General features: G+C 49.8%; 1 protein-coding gene across 1 annotated transcript in view; it reads right to left on the bottom strand.

The window, feature by feature from the left end:
• Window positions 1-14,392, bottom strand: part of ARHGEF9 (Cdc42 guanine nucleotide exchange factor 9) — a 196,386-nt gene that overhangs the window by 54,324 nt on the left and 127,670 nt on the right. The window contains exons 4-5 of the mRNA XM_082488354.1: window positions 14,061-14,240; window positions 409-600 (exon numbers count right to left, since the gene is read on the bottom strand). Of these exons, the coding sequence (XP_082344480.1) occupies window positions 409-600; window positions 14,061-14,240 (372 nt within the window). The remainder of the gene's footprint in view (window positions 1-408; window positions 601-14,060; window positions 14,241-14,392) is intronic.

Genomic DNA, 14,392 nt, shown 5'->3' with positions numbered 1-14,392 from the left:
GGGGAAACTGTGAACCCAATGTGAAAGACATAGATGAAATGGATAACTGATTGGTTTAATTACAACCTAATTTACTCAATCTCAAGTTCAAAAGTAGATGGCATTGGGTTTTAATTAAGAGGACTGCTTGAAGGATCTCAACCTCATAATTTTTTAGTCAAAGAGGTATGGAAAAAAGGTCAGAAAATTGTACTTTTAGTTAATGCAAACTAGAGGTAATTATCAGATCCAGCTGAAAATTCTCAGAAGTATCAATACTTATTGACAGATGCTGCTCCTCTATTAGACACAGTACTCAAACACACTGCATCTCCTTCCCCCATCACCCAAGGACAAACCCAGTCCTCAGCTCTCAACAGCCCATCCCGCGTCCCGCTGCAGTACCCCAGCGTCACAACCCCAACGTACCTCGCAAATGTCCTTGAGGTGCTTGATGTAGTGGCGCTCCGTGCTCATGATTTCATTGATGACGTTGGCTCTCATCTGGTCTCGGTTCTGAACGGTCCTGCCGAGACAGAGGCAGTCGGCGCTTGGATCCAAATGGCCATTCTGCACGTCGCTGGTTCCCTCCTCCACTCCATCTTCTTGGTTTACCCATAGCTGCGAGGAGAAGAGGGGAGAGCAACAGGCTTAGTCATAAAAGCACGAGGAAGCCAACGAGTGAAAGCAGGCTGGGTCTTGGGTTGCATGACTCCGGCAAGATACTGGATCGACTCCCTCCTTACAGCGACGGTGATGCTCTTCCGGTGATGCTCTTCCAGCGACGCACCGTGGTGTCCACACAGCTTACGGCCCAGGCAGTTTATTTTTATACTGGTGCAACCAGCCCCAACCGGGGCCCCGCACACTGCCACGTTCCCCTCGTAAGCAAAGGGACTTCAAGTGTTGATGGGTTTGATCCCAAGTATAAAATAATCATGTGAAAGGGTAACTGGGCTGATGGATGCTGTCAAGAGCTCTGAACCAAGATGTACATACGCAAACCAGACCAACCTAAAGAAAATTGCTTGTCCCAGCTCCATCAGCTGGGGTCTGTCCCAACAGGAAGAAACCTCCGGGAGGAGGGATAAGCCCTTTACACATGACTGATTCAAGAAGGTCAGGATACGTCTGGTTCAGAAATCTGAACGAACGTCAGCCCGGGCTAACCGGGCTGTGGCACTGAGTTTGCTGTAAACTTCCCAGGCCGGGATTTGTGAATGAGCACTGAATTTCATTTCACAGCAGCTTTCCTCGTTTCACACAAAGCCTTTCTCACTCAGGCAAATGCCCTATGTCAGCATCCCAAGATCGCGATCCCCAAACCGCACTGAGATCAGACCAGCTGAATAAGTCTCCTAAAACCCGGGGGCGCTGAGGGGAGCCCTGGACAGGGTGCCAGGCACCCCTGGGCACTCCAAATTCAGCACCCTGAATACTCCAAATTGGAACAAACTGCAAAAAGCAAAGAGAAAAGATCACTGCGTTTTCAGCAGAGTGAATTTTCTTTCCATCATCAAATAAAAAAAAAAACCCATAACTTGGACTTGTAAACTAAAAGGTAACACCACCTCCGAGTCTCTGCGTCTTTGAACAAGACCGCGCTCTGCGCACAACACACCGATCAAATGCCTTCTTTTGTCACCTTTTCCCCCAAATAAAACCCGCTTAAAATAACTCCGATCAACTCCTATGGGGCTCAGTGTAGTTTATGAGCAAACATTAAATAAAGCTTAAAACAGACAGAAATATTGCTGCCTTACACAGATCGCCTCAGCTGTTATATAAGCGAAGCAGCTTTTCTCCTCAGCATTTACAGCCCCAGAAACGGAGACTTTCAAACATAAAAATACATCTGCCTGGAACCGGTGAAACCGTCCACACAAACAGAGTGGCATACGGAAAACAAACCGCGTCGTTAACCTGCTCCTTCAATCTTCTTTTCAGTGTTAATAGTTTTTAATACTTTCCCATTATTCAGCTCAAAGTTGGTTTGAAACTGATTGTAAAGGGCTGCGTTCCTGTAAATTAGTAAAGTAAAAAAACAAAAACCCCTAAACCTGCCCGTGCTCCTTCCCATCTCTCCTACCCAACATCGTCTCTTGCTAAACCACTTCTTACAGCTCCCACGTTTGGTCATCCTACAGTGAGTTATAAAGGCCAAGACGCCGAGATGTTTGAAGAAAACTCATCTCTCCTCTCGCAGAATGTTAACGATGCCACAAAATTAAGGGATAAAAAAAAACCCCAAAGCACTAAAAAGTCGGACTTTTCACCCTGCTCACGACGGTGCCCTGCGCCCGGGAGCTATCGGGGACCCAACGCCAGGCTGTGCAGGGCAGCAGTGCCTGTTTAAATGACAAGATGCTCTCTTCGCCGGCAGCGGGGCAGGACCCACTGGGCGCTCTCCTGGGCGGGAAACCCAGTGCAGACCCTTTGCCTGATGGACGGACCCGGGCGTAGCGCCGGCTCTGCCCGCGCCATCTCCTACCGGTCCCCCCCCTGCGCTGCCAACGAGGGACCGCCTTCCGCACATCGGGAGCCCAGAGGGACGCAGCCAAAGCCCATCAAGAGGTGAAATAACCCCTCCTGCCACCTCGGCGCTGCTCCCGTTGCAGGAAGGAGCCATCCTCGAAGTACAAAGGCTTCGTCCCTTTCCCGAAGACAGGGCAGCCAAGAGTCAATTTAGCGTCTTGCGTGGCAGAGCAGAAGCAAAACCCAGCGCACACGGCTGCCAGCTCTCGTTTCTTATGTCATGACGCACCTCCAGGGGGAAGGGACGCGTCCAGGCCCAAAATGGCCACGTGGTCCTGTGGCAGTAGCAGCACCCAGGGTGGCTCCGCTGGTGTCAAAGCAGGGCCGGTCCCAAGGGCGAGTCGCCCTGGGTGCCGCAGAAGGGCATTTCAGTGCCTCCCAGCCAGGTCCAGCTATGCCAGTTTGGACACAGGAAAACTCCTGGGAGATGCAGCATGCTTAGGAGCAGCTCTGCATGCCTTTCCCCAGGTCCTTCCCACAAGGTGGGGTTCTCCGTCGCGGCATCTGCTGCAAAGGTCACAGAATCCCAGACTGGTGAGGGCTGGAAGGGCCCTCTGGAGCTCCCCCAGTCCCACCCTCCGCCAGAGCAGGGGCACCTCCAGCAGTGGCACAGGATGGCGTCCAGGCGGGTTTGGAATGGCTCCAGAGGGGGAGACTTCCCCCTCTCTGGGCAGCTGTGCCAGTGCTCTGCCGCCCGCACAGGAGAGAAGTCCCTCCTCAGGTTGAGATGGAACTGCCCATGGTCACGTTTGTGCCCGTTCCCTCTTGTCCTGTCACTGGGCACCACTGGAAAAAGACTGTTCCCACCCCCCCGGCACCCTCCCTTGAAGGATTGATAAGCGTTGATAAGATCCCCCCTCAGTCTTCTCTTCTCCAGACTAAAAAGCCCCACGTCCCTCAGCCTTTCCTCGTCAGAGAGATGCTCCAGTCCCCTCATCATCTCTGTAGCCCTTTGCTGGACCCTCTCCAGCAGTTCCCTGTCCTTCTTGACCCGGGGAGCCCAGAACTGGCCACAGTGCTCCAGATGTGGCCTCCCCAGGGCAGAGCAGAGGGGGAGGATGACCTCCCTCGCCCTGCTGGCCACACTCTGCTTGATGCCCCCCAGGATGCCATTGGCCTTCTTGGCCACCAGGGCACATTGCTGGCTCATGGGCATCCTGTTGGCCATCAGGACTCCCAGGTCCCTTTCCACAGAGCTGCTCTCCAGTAGGTCAGCCCCTAAAGATGGACTAGGTGGTGTTACCTCCCAACTGTGGGGCTGCACGTGGATCTCTGAAAGGTTTTTTTGTAGGATTTCCATCGGCACTGGGAGGCCTGGTTGAGCCCCGGGTCACTGCGAAGGAAGGCAGTGAGCTAGTGATCTCATCGCACCCAAAGACACGGGGATCCAGCATGCAAAACCTCGCCTGGCACACTGAAACGAATTTCAGAATGTCTCTTGTTCAGAGAAAAAAACCCCAAAACCAGTTAGAAAAGATGCCTCCTCCCAGCAACCCCCACTCTCAGCCCTGGAAGAGGTTTCAGTTACACTGAGACAGAGCAACACTTCATGTACATAAGCAGTGTTTTATGCTGAAAAAGAAACGCCCACGTGTTGCTTCTGCGCAACCCCCATGCCGGGCTAAGATTGCCAAAGCGACCTCAGGGGCCGATTTCACTTACACCACTGACACTGATTTTAGTGGGGGCTCTGCTGTGAAAACCGGGGGGCCATCCTCAGACGAGAAAATGGGCGAGACCTGGGAAGGACAGAATCACACGGAAAGTTCTTTGAGGGGTATGTCCTCAGGGCAGCTCTATCGGCATTCCAAACCAAATATATGTGGAAAACCAAGCAGGAGCAACGTAGGTAATTAAACCCCGTTGGCTGAAGTTTAAAATAACTTCCCATCCTACCTGCCTGCTACTACAGGAAAAGGTATTTTACAGCTCTCCCAAACCCAACTGGACCAGCTTGGTACCAAGTCTCGTGGCACTCCTCCTAGTTTGGCAACAGAGGGTATTTTTAAAGCTCTACCTCCTGGAGTCAAGTGATCCGGAGAAAAATTTCCATTTTTATTTAAAAAAATAAAGCAGGAAAGATCTAATCGTACTAGTAGGGGGAGGAAGCTTGAAAGCACAAATCCGAAAGGCTTTGAAACTCTAAGGCAAACAGCAAGCTTGCAAACTTTCATGATTTCTGAAAACCTCAGAATTTGGTCTGCCTTTTGCGCACTGCAGGAACACTCTCTGCTTCCACATCGGGGAATCTCGGGAGCCCCGCTTTTTTTCCTTAATGAAATTTTTGCTCCTTCCTGCTAGGATTCATGTTGCCGGTAGGAAAAAATTAAAAGTTCTAGTCTAGATAACTTCTGCTTTAGATGAAAAACAAAGGCAACAATTTTAGGGGTAACAGGGGAAGCCAAGTGTGCCTTCCATCCCGCGCGCTCCGGCCTCAGCTGCTGAATGTTCTAACCCCACTGCACTGCTCAAACGCTCCCGCTTTTTGTCTTAACCTCTAAAGTTCTCAAAAAATTCAAGCGAGGATCATCCTTCCAGGGGATCATTTGAAGTTTGGACCATGACTCACAAAAGATGAGATACGTCGGCAGCTCTGCTGCTGACCTTGGGTCGATCTCTCAAACTGGTGGAGGCTTTCCCCATCTATAAACTGGGATACTCTACCTTACCAAGGACATTCTTCATTAATATTTTTTGAGGATGACAGTCTTTTCATTGAAGCGGAGGGTGTACAAAAGCTCATAGGTACTTTGAAATATGGACTTAAATGCATCACTGTGCTGCGCTCTTGTACTCATCCATGAGCAACAATTTGGCTCGATGGACCTTTGGTCTGACGCGTTATGGCTGGTTTTGCACCTTCAGCTCTCGAATCCTCTCGCGCTCGCGCTGCCTTGGAGCAAGGGAAGGCTGTACCTAAAGTGTTAATTGTATCCTCTGCCCCAACGCCGGCCCCCCAAGCCAGATCCTCTCTGCTTCACTGCCCCTCTTGCTCAAACCGCAGCGATGGATAGCTGCAGGCGACAGTGAGGTGGAAGAGGCAAACTGGCAGTGACACCATTTTTTCCCAGTAACTTATTAAACGTCATATTTAGTTGATTTAGACAATGCTGCAAAGGTTCCTATTTTAGCCCTGTCCACAGTCACCCGTAAGTAGGGTGTTCGCTATGTTTTAGACTCACACCCCTCTCCCAAAAACGCTCTCCTGCCTGAAACGCTTGACCTGCAGATAACAGCTGAGATACCACTACTGGATAAAGGCGCTCTCTTCCCCAGCTTTTCCAACATGCACTGGACTCAAACGCACAGTCGGACCTCCCTCCCAGGGCACATCTCCTGTATTTTTAATATAAGAAACTTCAGAACTGGTTTTCTCCCAGTTTCACCTCATCTCCCTGGTCCTCCCTGCTCAGGATGGGTGGCTGCCACCCCTGTGAAGCTCCTCTGGGGTCTTCCACAGAGCAGAGATGGGACTTCAGTTCCCTGGCAGCTTGTCAGCTCTGCCTCTCACGTGGATTTTGGGAACTCCCTCCAGGCTCCTGTCCCGTCCCTCTCAGAAATTAGGGGCTGTGGTTTGGAACAGACGGGGCTTTGGGATACCAGCCTGAATTACTGCAGCCAATGCCACTTTTTTTTTCTTTTTTTTTTTTTTAAAAATGAATAAATAATAACAGCTGTTCAGCAATCATCAACAACCCTACAATAATAAATCAGCCTTCAGTGCCTTTTTAAATGCCTCTGCAACGCAAAAAAGCATGGGCTCTGAAATAATACGGCACCGTGTGGGTCTCCCCCACACCATTAAAAAGGTCCAGCGTGCCAAACAATGAAGCCTGTCCTGAGAACCATTTCAAACGCTTTGTATTGAGAATTAATTAAAAGAAAGCAAGAAAAACTACAGGGCGAAAAGATTCAACTTGCATAATGCTGGTCCTAAGTGATGTTTCACACTGAAAGGCCACCCTACATGTGGAGAAGAACAAGCTTATCATGAGGCTCACAGTCCTCTTTCAAAATTCAGCCCTAATTAGGAAGTCATGACCAGCTCCTGCGTAACATAATAATTTGCAGAGGCAGATAAAAGTAAAATAGTCAAATAAAAAAGCCCCTTTTGCCTAAGGACCCAGTTCTGGGAGCCAGAGCGAGCTGATCATTTCGTTGTGCTAGTTAATATTATATGTGATTTATATAAAATCTGTAGAAATGTGATGTATCAATTTGCAGCTATACCCAAATGGTGCATAAAATCACCAAATGGCACCGTTCCAACATTAGCTGACCTGTAATTATTATATATTTAGACTGCTGAATGCACACACTGTATATAGAGGACATTTTACTTGAACAGGCGCTGAGGGCTGATAGCCTCGTAACAATCAGAACGCATGATAAAACAAACATTTTACCAGCCATCTGGATTATTAATCTCCCTCCACCGGATAGTCACAAGGACAAAACTAGCAGATAATGTGCCATCCTGGATTCTAGCTCACAAGTAAATAATGTGGCAGATTAACGATACAGGCAGATCCTTCCAGAGAGCTGCTGCCGTTCCCCCGAACCTCTACTCACCCGCGACTTTATAACAGATACCAGTGTGAGCAGCCCAACCCGCACCGAAGTCTGGTACCAGATGGTGTCCCAGTGTCATTAGCCCCGTAACAGCTCCAGGGGAGTGCAGGAGACCCCAGTAACCCTCCAGGGCTGTTCCGCCCACCTTGCCAGGCTGCCCTGCTCAGCAGAGCTGCTCCGTGCGCCGCAGCCTTCGCCCCCTTTCTCCTTTCTTCCGGAAGCCGGCCGTTGGCTAGTGCCGTGCCGTATTATATGCACGCTCTGTTGGACTCTATACGGGATTAAAAAGCTCGCTTGCTTATTTGCAATAAAGTAGGGCTCACGGTGCAGAGCTTTGCATAAGGAAAACGACATCAGCCTCTGCGTGTCACCCCAGTGATGCGGGCACAGCCTCTCCCTGCCCTCAGGACGGAGCACAGACTCTCCTGGGCTCTGCAAACACCCGGGAGCAGACGTTTCTCCCTTCCCTGCCTTCAGAGAGGAGGTGAGGACCGGACCCGGCAGGAGGTAAAGAGGCGCAAGGCTGCTGCCCGTCCTCTCCGCAGCTGCCCCGGCCGGCCCAAGCCTCGCCGCCCTTCCGCGGGCAGGCTGCAGGCACAGGCAACGCGCGGGATCTGTGGTTGGGATGCTGTTTGCTGGGAAACACAGACTGCCTTCTCCCTGTATTCCGTTCCAGGGTAAGGAACAGGACGTTCAGCAGAGGAAGGAAAGGCAGTTGAACAAGTTGGTTTTCCCTCCTGTGATCCTACCACTATTTTCTCCCACAGGCTGAATTTTTCCCTCCGTAATCTGGCTCCAGCCTCTCCATCCTTCACTTCCCTCCAGTTCACGGGCTCTTTGATACCTTCTCTTTCCCTCCAGAAACTGCCCAGCTTCAGCAAGCCTACTTCCAGCTCTTCCTTCCCCTCTAAAACTCTCCATTCCCAGCCTCAGAAGTTCCTTTTACCCAAGGTGAGAAATATTCTTCACCAGTTTCTGGCAAAGCAGAAAACAGCGTACTCTACAGGGACAGCTTCAGACTCTGTATCCATGAAAGGTGAACAAAAACGGGTCCAAAGAACTTGCCCTGTGCTTCCTCCGTTTCCCGCAGTCTCAATACACAGACTCCCACGGGCTGGAGCTCCACCGTGTAGCAAAAGTTGCGCGGACACGGCAATAAATTGGATGTACTACGTTATATCCACCAAAACGCTGCGAGTTAGGGCTCAGCCCTCCCCATTTCCTAAACACCAAAATTCCCCCATGTGTGATGCTACATGTGACGCACAGTGGGGAAGAGCAGAAACCCCGCTGGGCCGAGGAAGCCACCGCTTCATTCGGGGACAGGACCTTTCTTCACGACCCGTTCAGCAGAGAGCAGGGAAGGGGCTGCGAAGATTTGTGCCCGCTCTGTCTGATTCAAAGAACGGCCTCAAAACACTGGGTTTGCACCTGCAAGGAAGGGCGCACGTGGCGGCATTTGAACCTTTGGGGATCTGAGGGATGCTGAGCTGTCTGAGTGGCATGAGTCGTCATGTTAATGGCAGCTGCAATTAGCACAGGCAGCACTGGGATGCTAAAATGCTGCTTGACTTTAAAAAAAAACCCAACAAAAACAACCCAGAATTTGTCTGCAGTGCATCCTGGCGCTGTGGAGCGCTGCTCGCGCTGTGTGCCATACCTCTACCAGAAGCTATTTTTATTCGGGATTTGCCACGGGAAAATAAAATCTCCTTTACAAGGCAGTGACTGCAGCAGACACTGCAGCACGCGCCGTTCCCTCTGTCCAACAGGTGAATGCTCCTTCAGCGCCATCCTCTTTTCCCTGGAAAAATCTCACCTAGACGCCCCTGCGATTGCCGCTGAGTAAATGCCGATGCAGTGGCTGCAGCGAAAAACCGAGTGAGCGCTGCGCTGTTGTATCGAGGTCCCCACACGTACAATGAGATGTTAAGGGGGAATAAAAAGCAGACAGGGCAGCGAGATGGGGCGGGCTCTTGGAACGACACCTGCGATAGAGAGCACAGTCGCAAGTCCTACGCCCAAAAGTTAAACCCACCCACCCAATAAAGGGTAGGAGCTGCTTAGGCCTTCAGACAGGACTCGGGTTGAGAGTCTCCTACTCAACAGTGCCTTAAAAGCTCGCACCGATTCCTCTAGCTCTTCTCTTTTAGCAGCAGAAAATAAAGTGGGTCAAAGGCAGCTTTTTCAGCAGGAAAATCAATCTAAAATTACACCACTCGGGGAAACCTAGGCAATGATGAGCGAGAGCGAGGAGCACTGCTGCACTCATCCACCCCTGCGTTTTCTCCGACGTAAGAGGTACAGACCACAATGCGCTTATACGCCACCTTTGCTCAGGCCTTCGGAGGACCATTCATTTCTGCACAAGTCGACAGTCACAGGGCACTACAAGAAGGTGTAGTCAAACCTCCTCAACCCCGCATTTGCCCTTTAGCTTAGCTTAGTAAACGTAAGGGAGGAAGAGTCACCGCTGTCGGGGTGAGAAGAAATGTATTCTGGAAACTCAGACCGTCTCTTGGTATCCAAAGAGATTATGGAGAGCTTTATAACAAAATAAATCCCCTCCTCTGCCCAGGATGGGTGCATTCTGCTGTGTCTCTCTGGAAAGATTTCACAGCGCTAAACATCCATACGCTTTCATTTTTTTATTTCTTTTTCAGTGGAAATATGTCAGAGCCCAAACACGATGCCATTCGATCGCCTGTGCTTGGAGCGTTTGGATCTCTCTCGGGCCATTTTGGAGACCTGACGTTTGGCTCTGCAATCAAAACTTTGTTTTGAGACCCACCGTATTTTCTAAAGGAGACATCAAGGCATGACAATCAGTCCATTTGCAGTATTGGAGTATTATTCTGGGCTGTAAATTCCTCCCTACAAACACTAAGCCTGGTTTTTTTTGAGCGGCTCTGGACGCTGGATGTGCTGGTATGCAAAAATTCATTTGAACCACATCACGTAAAGACAGCCCAAGGCTGCGCCAGCCACAAAGGAGAGGAGAGCAAAAAGTAGCATCACCACTACAAGGATATGAAATCCTGTTTAAAATTCCTGCTGGGTTTTTGTTTTTGTTTTTTCCCAAACATACCTCCCACCCTCTCAGACCCCTAAAAGTTGCCGGGGCATTCAAAGGCGCTGTGCAGCTAATCACAAGACTGATGGTTGCACCCCGTGGCTGTCCAGCAAGCTCACTTGATAACACATGCTAAAATACAACACAGATACCTTCAGCTGTCCGAATCCCCGCTCATTATTCGGCCTTAGCCCTCGTTCTGGAGTCCTCATCCGCCTCTCTAATGACTTATGGGCTTTCATAACTTTCTCCCTGCGTGCAGCAGCTTTCTGCAGGAAACCATTCACCATTGCTTACTAGCTCCAAATTTCACTTCTCCGCTGTTGGGCTTTTTCTCTTCCCCAAAACGCATTGCTTTATCATCCAGTTTCTCCTCGGAAGTTCCTCTGCTCCCAAAACTCTATGCCTCTCCTCTCCCCCGCTTTCTTCCAGCCAAGTCTCAGGCTACTAAGAGGATAACTGCAGGTGTTATGCATAGAGACAAATAAATTCCTGTAGGTGCCGGCAATTCAAGCGCAGGTTTTGTTTGCACCCCTCCCAACTCTGCGTGTAAAAGAGGCCGAGGGAAGCAGCAGGTTACTGTTTTCCTCTGTACTTGCAAACGGGATTTTTTTCCCCGCTATGAGATTTTGCGAGCGCCAAACGCTTTGCCAAAGATTTTCATATGATCTGGCTGGAGAGCGAGAAGCGTCAGACTTCTCGTTGTAAACTCGGTTTCCAGCCTAGTTTTGTCCTCAAAAGTGATCCAAATGACTTTCAGAGGAATCCGACTTTGCAGTGATCGTCTGCTGCACTCCCTGTTAGTGCCTACAAGAGCCCCGCAGTCTAAAATACCCTGAAATAATCCTCTTTGGGTCTGTCCCTGCCTGCTCTGGCCTGTCATCCCTCACTTGAACTGCTTTTCAGCCTTTGCTACGCAGCGTGTTGTTCCCGTTTCCTCCTGTACTTGCATAAGAGAAATACACATATAAAGGAAAGCAATTATTTTGCAAGTAAAACTAGAACCACCCCGGCTAAATCAGGCAGTTTTCTGGCATCGTCTTAAAAAAGCAGCGCTCTAAGTACAACAGAGAAAAAACTCAGCCTCCTCATTATGAAAGAGTGATCAGCTGAATAAGAAATAACGAGGAAATAACAAAACGGAGAGAAGAGCAAAGTGAAAAGCGTTCAGGTTAAACGGTCCTTGAGAGGACCCCGAAGGAGCATAAACCCACCGCGATGGTCCTGCGAGCAAAAGAGGGCTTCCAGGCACCTTCTCCCAAGGCCCCAAAGGCTTTGCAGGAGGCATCTGCTTCAAATTTCCTACCCCCAAAGACAGAGAGCGAAGGGGGCGGGGAGGAATATGCAAGAATAGAAATGAAGAGGCAAGCGAGCGACCTCAGCCAAGAGAGGAGAGGAGAACATGACAGCCCAAATGGCAGTTGTTTTCTCAGCCCAGGCCAAGCGGCGAGTGGGCTGCCTCGCGGCAGCGCACCGAGAAGCGCTGCGTGGAAAAGGCGCCTCTGTTTTGTAAACCCGAGCGGTGAATTTTTTCCCCTTCAGCCTCCCTTGCAGAGCCGCGGAAGAACTGTGCCAGAACTCCGTCTGCCTGTTTTGGGATTGGTTTTTTTGTTTTTTTTTTTTTTTTTTTTAAATGCCTGGTACTTAATTTTCAATATTAATTATCATTCGTGGCAGCAAAGCCACGCAGTTTCCCCCTTTGGGAGAGCATCGGTTGGTCCCAGGGCGGGCGGCTGGTCCCAGCCCGCGCTGAACAAGCGTCTCACAGACGGAATAACTGCTCCGGCCTCTCGCAGAGCTGGTGGAAGGATTCCTTTCGTTGGAATAAACTCAAACTGTGGGGTTGCGACATGAGACAGAACGGGCAAGAAACTTGCCTGGTAAAGCCACCCTGATCTTAAGCACCAAGGTTTGTTCCAGGATGTTGTTCAGACATTTCTATACGAGTCTGAGATTCATTTATTCCTCTCCTTTGTTTTTTCCCAGCTTCCAAAATCATCCTCGCAGCCTTTGAAAAGCGTAGGGAGAGGTGGGAAGTTCAGCCAAGCTGAATGATCCACAGTTTTGGGCCTTAGAGTAAATGGACTTGTTTGTTCAGTTGTTTGGGGGGGGGGTTTTTAGAAAATAGGACAGCAAACGACAAGACTGTTATTAAACCAACCGTGAACAGTATGTTTACGACATCACACAAAAAAGGATATTAAATCTTTTCCCCTGAATCACAAAACAAACCAGCACCAGTCAACGCACTGAAAAGTTAAACTGGCCCAGAATATTTCAGTCTCCAAATTAAGCAAAAATAATCAGACAGGCTTTTTTCTAACTCAGCCTTCCCAGCCAGCGACACAGATGAGATGTGCTGGCGACACAGGTGAGAAGATTTTCTGCAGTAAGATTATCATCTCGATCACACCTGATACAAATCCATTTTCCAAACTCGTTATCTGCACTGCCTGCGGTGTCACACTCACGGTGTTCGATTCAGCAAAATACCAAACGCTATTTGTTATTCTGGGCCAGGATAACAGCAAAAAGTTTTTCATTCCGGCAGCCCGGGCTCCAGTTCCAGTCACTGATCTCTTGCTCTTAGCACTGGCCAGACCTAGGGGAGACACAAGAGCTGCAGCGTGAGTACCACAGGGGAAAAAAACCAGCAGCGCACCGGGGAGGCAGCAGCGAGCAAAGGTCGGGGTTCCCCGTCGGTGGTCGTTGTATGTCACTAGGAAACACCCGGTCATGCATTTTAGCCCAATTTTCCTAATCCATATGACTATTTCCCCAGATGAAGCCATGTAATCAAACAGGGATGCTGATGATGCGGGGCCGCCGAAAAAAAGGGAGGGTAAGAGAGGCAGAGACCCAAAGCAAAGACGGCATCTCCTCGGGACGCGGCGTGATCTTCAGTGTGCGTTTCAGAGAGAACAGTCTCCCCCTCGACCGCCACGGAGCCTGTCAAATTGCCTGGGAGGCTCAGAGGAAAGAGTCATCTTTCACACGATTTTGCAAGGCACAAGAAATCTTCATTTTTTGAACCATATCCCCTAAGCTTCTCAAGGCATTAAATCTCTGATCCCACCTATCGAACCCTGCGCAGAAGGGAGAGGAGAAGGAAGCGCACAAGGTCAAAGCCGACGTCTGGGCTCCCCGAGGAAGGCTCGAGAGCGCCCAAATAAAGTGGCAGGAGCTGACAACAGCAAAAAAGGGCATCTTCTTGTCCCTTCGCTTTCTTAACACATACTGAGCAAAAAAATTAAGTGCTCAAATCCTTCTTATTCGTGAAAGGCCAGATTGCCACTGGAGGTGGCTGGGTACAGCAAAACCCGCTTCAGCAGAAAAACAGAGACAAGCAGAATGGCCCCTTATCCTCTCTCAAAAAAAAAAAAAAACAAAAAAAAACCCCAGAGTTGGTCATGGAGTAATTACTGAAGTAATTTTACATCCAAAACTGCTGAAGTGTCAAAAAGCAGCACTGCTTTTAGAAAGGGGAGGGTTGACACCTCCCCGTGCAATGCACAGACCAAAAAGCTCTTCCGAATGCGGGTCGCCGGCAGCCGGTGTGAACCTTTAGGCCCCACCAAATCATCTACTCATAGCCCGCACGATACTTAACTGGTTTTCCAAAGAAGAACTGGTTAAGGAGAGAGGCTACAACAGACACACAGCAAAGGCCGTTCCATATCCCAAGAGCATAAAAAGCAGAGCCAATATCTATTCCAGCCTCCCTCTACCCCACACTCGTTTCTTTTGAAACCGTCTTTGCCCCCATTTTTCGGATAGAAAACAGACACACTGGAAAGAGGCATCAATGATAACAAACACAGGAACCGGTTCAGTTCATTGACAGTTCTGAGCAGCACCGGCAGTGATGCATCGTAGCAGTAAAAAGAAGAAAGTCACTCACCCTCACGAAGCTGGCGGGAAACCATCCTTCTTCATCATCGATCTGACCCCACCACCAGTCCTTGTTGGAAGCATCCAGGACCTTGATAACGTCTCCTGCTTTAAACGCCAACTCCCGGTTGGCCATGGTGACGTGATCCCATACTGCCTCAGCACTTACAATAGAACCACCACTGATCAGCTTTGAAAACAGAAAACCAGCAGTCAATAAAAGCTCAGTTGCCCCACGCAAAGCACATGCACAGCAGCAGCACAGAAAAAAAAGCGCTCAGCCAAAGTAAAACGCTTTTCCTCCATTCCAATCCATAACAGTTTCCCCCGCCCGTGCCGTAA

This window comes from Vanellus vanellus (assembly GCF_965231255.1).
Source record: "Vanellus vanellus genome assembly, chromosome: 10".
NCBI lineage: Eukaryota > Metazoa > Chordata > Aves > Charadriiformes > Charadriidae > Vanellus > Vanellus vanellus.
Note: the sequence above shows the minus strand (reverse complement) of the source record. Positions and strands in the feature narration are given on the sequence as shown.